Genomic DNA, 7,681 nt, shown 5'->3' on the forward strand with positions numbered 1-7,681 from the left:
CGCGACTTCCAGGCCGCCCGCCTCGACCGCCATGACCGGGGGCCCTGTGCCCGCATGCGCCCCCGGCCCTCCACTGGCCTGGCTGAGATCCTCGTCCTCGTCGGCGGCTGCGACCGCGACTGCGATGAGCTCGTCACTGTCGACTGCTACAACCCCCGCACCGGCCACTGGCGCTACCTGGCCGAGTTCCCTGAGCACCTGGGTGGGGGCTACAGCGTTGCCGCACTGGGCAATGACATCTACGTCACCGGTAAGGGGTGTGGGGTACAAAAGCACCAGTGTTGAGATTTCCATTGAAAATATGTGGGTTCTAGCAGAGAGACTTGGCTTTTCTTGGGGTAGCAGAGAGTTTGAAACTCTGCTCAGGCTCAGTATGACTGCAGCCTGAAGACAGGCATAGGGACTCTTGGAGTTGGTGCTGGATTTAGCAGCTGGTCTCAATCTGGGAAGTATTTTGTCATGACTAATGCTCCTGAGCACGTGGGCAGAAGTCAGAGATCTTGTACCGGTAGAACTTTCTAACCGCTCACTCTGGGGGACGGGAGTGACTTGAGAGGGTTTTGAATTTCTGTCTGCGAAGAAGTGTTTGGGTTCGGAGCCCCGTGAATCACAAGCCAAGCACGTGCTCGAGGCAGAGGCGTGTCAGAAAGCCCCGGGTTCCTCAGCCAGCCAACGCCTATGAGTCACGGTACCTTTCCCAGCACGAATCCTGCCTCCTCTCAGTCCGCTGGGGCTATAATTACTTCTGTCAAGGTGACATGGATGTGTAAATTTGGCTGTTAATCTTTATGTAGATGCCTCCTTTGAACTACACCCCTGTAGCTGGAGCGGCAGCCCTGTGGCAGCTGTAACAAACCAAGGCCTGGGAAAGCAGGTGCTGCAGAACAGCTTGCTCTGGGTGTGCAGGACGCTCTGACAAAGATTTGAAGGTCAGGTCAAACGCAGGTGAACAGAAAACGGTTCATTCTCTAGTCACGAGCAGAAAACAAGGCTCTGCTTTAAGGGCAGAGGCCGATACTGCCGAGAGCCCCGTGCTTCGGCGAGGCTGCTGCTGGTGGGGATCTTCGGTTGTTCCGCTTAGTGTCAGCGTCGTAGCGCGGGCAGCAGGGAGAGTTGGAGGGTTTCCATGCTGCCGGCGGTAATGCTGCCTTGGCAGCTAGGCACTGGCGAGTTTTAGTCTCCGCTATGTCACAGCAGGTTCTGGATAGCGATGGAGCAGGGGTTGCAAAATGGGAGAGAAAATGGTTCTTTGGAAGGGTGGAGGCAGTCAAACCTGGGAGACTTGTTTTGAGTTGTGGCTGAGTACAGACTAGGAATGACATGGGAGAAATCCTTCCTGGCTTGCTGGGAAAGTGCAAAACTTCCATTAAAATCCTCTCAGTGCAGGCTACTGTGGTCCCTCAGTACTGAAATATTTTCATAATGTACGGCCCCGGGAAGCAAGACGTGAGTCTGTGTATTAAGAAGGTGTAGCTGGAAGACATAACAAAGATCCCGGTCCCGAGCCAAGCCCTCTCCTCCGTTACTCTATAGTACTTCCCTTTGCGAAACCACACTTTGAAATGTGGCGTGCTGTGCTGCAGGAGGATCGGACGGGTCGAGGCTGTACGACTGCGTCTGGAGGTACAATTCCAGTGTGAACGAGTGGACGGAGGTGTCCCCCATGCTGAAAGCCAGAGAATACCACAGCTCCACGGTCCTGGACGGGCTGCTGTACGTGATCGCCTCCGACAGCACGGAGCGCTACGACCACTCGGTGGACAGCTGGGAGGCTCTGCAGCCCATGCTGTACCCCATGGACAACTGCTCCACCACCTCATGCCGTGGCAAGCTGTTCGCCATAGGCTCCCTGGCTGGCAAAGAGTCCATGGTTATGCAGTGCTACGACCCCGACAGCGACCTCTGGTCCCTCGTGAACTGCGGCCACCTGCCTCCCTGGTCATTCGCCCCAAAGACCGTCACTCTCAACGGCCTCATGTACTTCATCAGGTGAGTAGTGGGAACGATGACCTCCCTCCCCAAGCCCCCATGAGGCAAGCCCAGGGTTTCCCCGGGAAGGCATGCGGATTTTGCGGGTGGTTGTAGGAGAGCACTGTGTTGGGAAAGCACGGCAGTGCTTCCTCTGCTGGTGCAGGTGGGTCTGTAAACTGCCACACCTCCTTCCTTTACTTCTGTTGTAGTTAGACCTCAAAGAACTACGCTTAAAATTGGGTACAAATACCTGAATCTAAACCCACAAGCTGGGGAATAGCCAGGTATATAAATCTGGCTGAAGTCAGCAGCGCTGCTTGGAATTAGACTTCTCGGTTTTCTTGGCTTCTGGTTCAACCCCCCCTTGTTGCTATAAATAAGCGAGTCAGCTCCAAGAAAACGTTTAACTGTAGCGCAGGAGAGGACATCCTCCATCTCAGCAGAGATAAGAGGACTGAAGATGAAATGATTGGTCGCTATTTTTAAGCGCCTTTCCAAATTGGGACTTAATTACCCATCTGAAGCTGTCCTGGTGGTGCAAATACTTCAGTTATCCGCTTAATTAAAAATAAACTGAAAGGCATGCTAGCGCTGAAGCATTTCATCTTGTTGTGTTGACTTTGAGCAAACATAGACTTCTGTGATGGCCTCCAGACACTTTTCTTTTTTTAATTTCCTCTTGGCTTTGCATAAAGCAGAAACCTCTGATATGATTCATTTGGGTTGAGCCGAGTGTCTCGGTTCCTGGAAGTTGTTTGCAGATAGCAGTTTGAGTCACCTGGTTTTCAGTAAATACTGGCAGGGGTGTTCTAGCTGTTCAGCTACTTGTCACAAGCCGATTCTATAGGTTTTTCTTTTTCTTACCCATTTTAAAATACTGATGATTGACACTTCAGGATTTCTGATCACTTATGCATCTGCAGGAGTTAATGAGATTATCGGGGTGAGGTTTTTCTCCCCTCGTTTCACGTGCTGCATGTGGACTGCTGCTCTGTATAAAGCTGTAAGATAATCTTTGGAGGACAGAGGAACAGGTTACGAATAAAAGTCGCAAACTCATTTTTTGGTTAGTTTTAATAGCTCAGACTAAAGCTTCTGAGTGATGATCCCCTCTAGTGGGACTAGTTTTATAACTATAAATACAGCATAGCAGCGAGGCTTAGGTCTTCAGCTGCATCCTTTTTAGAGCTAACCCTAAGATGGGAGAGGAGGTCCTGGCCTGACTGTCACCAGTGCCTGGAACTGCCTTTGCCCCTCATTTCCCTTCCAGTCCATCAGGGGTTTCAGCTTTGTACTTGGACGTATTTGACTCACCTGCTGCTGTTAGTTACGGGAAGCGTTATGAACAGCAGCAGTTCTTCCAGGTACAAATGGCTTGGCAGCAGCGCTGAAGTCCCAGGCGCTGTGTCCCGAGGCGGGTACCAGCTCTTGGTTCTGAGCAGTTCTGAGGAAGAAACGTTGGTCTTAGTGCAGCTCCGTGGGGCTTGGAGCGCTCTCTTACATGTGCCCGCGTTAAAGATGTTTCGTTCAGGTGGATATCAGTTCAGTTCCAGGTACATCACAAAAGTAACTCAAACTAAAGGAACTGGTTTTAGAGTGTGTATCGTATGGGTACTTTAGGAATGCTTGTCCAGAGCGTAACCAGAAAGTCCCATGGCACGCACCTCGGCTTCGCCGCAGGCTTAGCGGACAGATTTCTGATGTAACGGTTTGCTAAACAGACACTGCTGTTGTAGGTGAGATTTCTCGTTTATTTTCACTCCCTCCTCTGCTCAGATTCATGTCAGCAATCGATAGCCATACCTTGTCACCTGCACAATGCATGGCAATGTGCGATGTCACGATAGATACAAAGGCAGTAAAATATTCCTTGCAGCCTTTTGAATCAGTCCATAACAGGACTGCCTTGGAGCGACTGACAGCACTTCTCTGGCTGCCCTGACCTTGTCCTCTTCTCATTCTTGTGTCAGCGGCGCGCGTTTCTGCGTCACAAACGTCCCTCACCTGTCACTGTCGCCCTCTTGTCTCGTGAGTGGAGCGGGTGAGAGAAGCCTTGGGGGATTACGCTGCCTCCGCCAGCTCTTCTCTCTCAGTCTTCCAGCCCATCTAAATTTGGCATTGGCAAAAAACTCTAGCAGTAGGGATGCCGTTATTTTGAGGGGCTTGAGGGTTTAAGCTTCTCCAGAACAGCAGTAATTTTTCTTCCAGACCCTGAAGCACTTGGCACCAAAGCTAGATTGGTCTGTGAAATGCAGACTTGCAGAAGGTTAGTCTGTGAACACACCAGATGTAAAAAAAAAGACTAGATTTGAGAAAGCCCTTGGGATTGCGCAGCGATTTCCGACCCAGCAGCGGCGTAGCTGCATGCTGGACTCCGAGCGGGGCTCACAGTCTGGAGCAGCTCGCCCGGCCGTGTCAGGTAGAGGGACCAACTTAGGGAGGTGGAAAACCGTGCGTGCTGTCAGCTTGCTCTGTCTCCAGTCGTGTTGTCTGCCTTCCCTCCTAGGCAGCGTCCTAAAACTCAGCATACACCAGGAAGTATAGAGCATGTTGCTTTGCCTGTAGAGAAGCTCAGAAGGGGCATTTGGGCTCTTTGGATGTAGGTCACTGGCACTGAGAATGAGAAGCACTCCTGCACTAATATGTGGCACGTGCACAATGTCTGTGCCAGCCTGCTGCATGTGTAGGGGTGCAGCAGAGAGGTCCAGGCGTTTTCTGGGGTTGAACATCACTGCTGGTGCAGGAGAAGCCCACGCTGGAGGCTGGGGTGAGCATTGAGACCTGTGCCTTCATACAGGAACCCTTTGGTCTCTGATACATGTAGTGGGATCGGAGCAGAAGGGCTCACGGCGGTGTTTCAGGCTGTTGAACTGGGGGCTTCACAAGGTGGGAGGTTTTTAGAATGCAGAAGAGTAATTTTGTTATCTCCCACAGAGACGACTCGGCTGAAGTGGATGTTTACAATCCAGCAAAGAATGAATGGGATAAAATCCCTGCCATGCTTCAGGTAGGACACTTACTGACCAACTGGATGCCTTTCAGTGTTAAAAATTGGCTTAATATACCTTTGGAAAACAAGGTGCTCTTTAGATTATAACCCCTTGCACACGGAGTGCATTTAAGCGTATCGCAGTCACCCAGAAGAAAAAATCCTGGACTGTGATTGCATAGCCGGGTGGCCAGCCCGGCACGCGAGAGCTGGGCAAAGCTAGAAAACTGTCTCCTCCCGGTGCTTGGGCAGCGCTGGTTCAGAGCCAGAGTCAGCAGCCGGTGGGCGCTGAACACTGTCCAAGCGAGCAGTTGCAGGACAGTACCCGCCACCTTTATCGTCTACCTAACTGGGCAAACCCCTCCTTTCTAATTGGTGTGTGTATTTATTTCTAAATTGTAGGTTCACGTCGGGGGGAGCGTGGCCGTGCTTGGCGGGAAGCTCTACGTCTCTGGTGGCTACGATAACACGTTTGAACTTTCGGACGTCCTGGAAGCCTACGACCCCGAGACGCGAATGTGGAGCGCGGTAGGCCGACTCCCCGAGCCCATCTTCTGGCATGGCAGCGTCAGCATATTCCGGCAGTTCATGCCGGAAACCACACAGGAGGACGACGGCATCACACTGGACAACACCATCAACTTGAACAGGCAGCACCAAAACCTTCACAACCAGAACCTTAACGAGCTTCGTTAGCAGGGGAAAGCGCTGTCCGCCTGGCTCGATGCAAGCTCATTATCCAGAACCCGTGTTGCTTTGAGAGAAAGCAGAGGCAAACGGGTGCTTGGAAACAAAAACGTACTGATCGTAGAGGGAGTGAAAACTCTGAATGTTTGGTGTGCTGTTGCGGAACCGCAGCCGGCAGACGGCGAGGCCTCCGCTGCGGCATCCCTCGGCCCTCCTCTGGGGTGGGAGAAGGCGCTGCCCTGCCCGCAGAGGAGACCCGAGAAGAGAACTCTGAGGAAAGCAATCGCATTGAATGACACCGCAGCATCACAGCTTACGGCTTTTGGTCAGACGCCTTTCACTGGGAGCTCCGTCACCGTAACGCTTCATTTGCCACCAAACTCCTTTCTTCCGTTTCTTTTTCGGGAGGGGTCTGTCTGGTAGGACGGTGGTCTGGACCCCCGCCTCTATTCTGTGCCTCAGAGGAAGACAGACCTCCTGTGCACATCTTCCTCTGCGCGGTTAGAGGGGGAAGGGCCTTCCTACGAGAGCTGGGGGTCTGTTAGGGGTGAGAGGTTAATATGAGAACATGGCCCTTCCTGCCCTGTCGCTGTGGTCCTCGGTTCCCGTTCGTGCCCTCAGAAGGAGCAGACATCCTGCAGCAGGGATCTCGCCGAGGCTGGGTTATGAAGCTTTACCTTGCCCTTTGTCTGAACTTCAGTTCTTCCTGTATTTTGGTGGGTTTTTTTAAGTTGCAGCATTTAAACTTTTGCAGGTATTTGTTTTCCAACCCTTCCTAGCAGAGCACTTTTTCCTTCTAAGAAATGCCCTTATTTATCTTTTAATTGCATTCTCACAACTAGGTGGTTTTAATTTCTGATCATCCCAGCTGCGCCCCGCTTTAAGGGGAAGGGGAGAAGCGAGTACCCCTCTTAGCTGGCCCGAGGAGCAACTCCTGGGGCTGGCCGCTGCTGCCCTCAGGGAGGAGCCGTTCTCCCTTCCCAGTTTGACAGGGCTTGTTGATCGTGGGGCTGAACTAGGCAGAAAAAGCTGCTGCTTGTGGCAAGGGCTGTTTGCTGTTGGTTCTCCTGTGCTGAGCCCTCGGCCGGCACGCTGGCCTGGGCAGATCGGCCCCGTGCAGTGAGGGCGAGTTTTTATTTCTTCACCGTTTTAAAGGAGCTAAGTCGACATTGTACTATTTTAGAAAAAAAAAAAAACCAAAACCAACCTTACTTGGAAAGGTGAGGTCAGCTTCCTCAGGAGATTCGCCGCAGGCTTGCGGAATTGCTGGTGGTGTTTAGATACCTTGATGCAGAATTACTTTTAAATGCGTCACCTTGTGCGAAGGAACCCACCGGACCTTTGGAGGGGTCTCGTGCCTGTCGCACCTCTGGTTTGCAGGAGCTCTCGGGATTTGGGCAATTGGAAAATGCCGCTGAGGTGTTTTGGTGAAGGTGTAGGAGTTAGCCGGAGTGTTGTGGATTGAAAGGTAGTTGTTTTAGGGGTTTTTTTCTTGTTTTTGTGTGGGGTTTGCTGGCTTTTTTGGCCTGTGTAAGATTTGCCTTTATACTCACCCAAGCGGCCTAGCTAGCTTGGGCTGCATTTCCTCTATCTACCTTAGCTGAAGAGAAGCTGCGTGCAGTTTACTCGTGGAATGTTTCTTGAACAAGCGAAGAGCTGAAACTGCGGTACGGCTCACCCGGCAACAAGCATCGCGCCTTCGAGAAAACTGTAAAGCACGACAACGGCTGAAGTGTTGGCTGGATGCATTCGCTTTTTCCGTCTTTTGTTTTTAACCAATAGGAGAAAAAATTGAATTTAAACTTAATTCAGAGATGGAAAGCCCGTATACTCGATTGCACGCCTTCTGGCTTGCCCTTGGATTGAGCAGTGTCAGAGACTCATCTCCACGTCAGCGTCTTCGCAGCTTTAAAAAGATCTGTCTTGCCTTGAATGCCATTTTACGCCACGTTCCTCAGCTGTGGAACTTGGGGAAGCCGCTCATGAAATCTGGGCGGTTCTCCACGTCTGAAACTTTGACAGTGACTTCAAGCC

The 7,681-nt window shown here is 51.7% G+C and overlaps 1 protein-coding gene across 1 annotated transcript; it reads left to right on the plus strand.

Moving 5' to 3' along the window:
• On the plus strand, positions 1-7,669 carry KLHL21 (kelch-like family member 21; the record flags this gene model as incomplete). The annotated part of the gene is made up of 4 exons (XM_009333529.1): positions 1-250; positions 1,584-1,989; positions 4,906-4,978; positions 5,363-7,669. Coding segments are annotated over 4 exons (1,023 nt in total), but the record flags the coding sequence as incomplete, so codon positions are not given.
• Between the last annotated feature and the right edge of the window lie 12 nt (positions 7,670-7,681).

The sequence above is a fragment of the Pygoscelis adeliae genome, unplaced genomic scaffold (genome assembly GCF_000699105.1).
Source record: "Pygoscelis adeliae isolate BGI_AS28 unplaced genomic scaffold, ASM69910v1 Scaffold370, whole genome shotgun sequence".
NCBI classification, from domain to species: Eukaryota; Metazoa; Chordata; class Aves; order Sphenisciformes; family Spheniscidae; genus Pygoscelis; species Pygoscelis adeliae.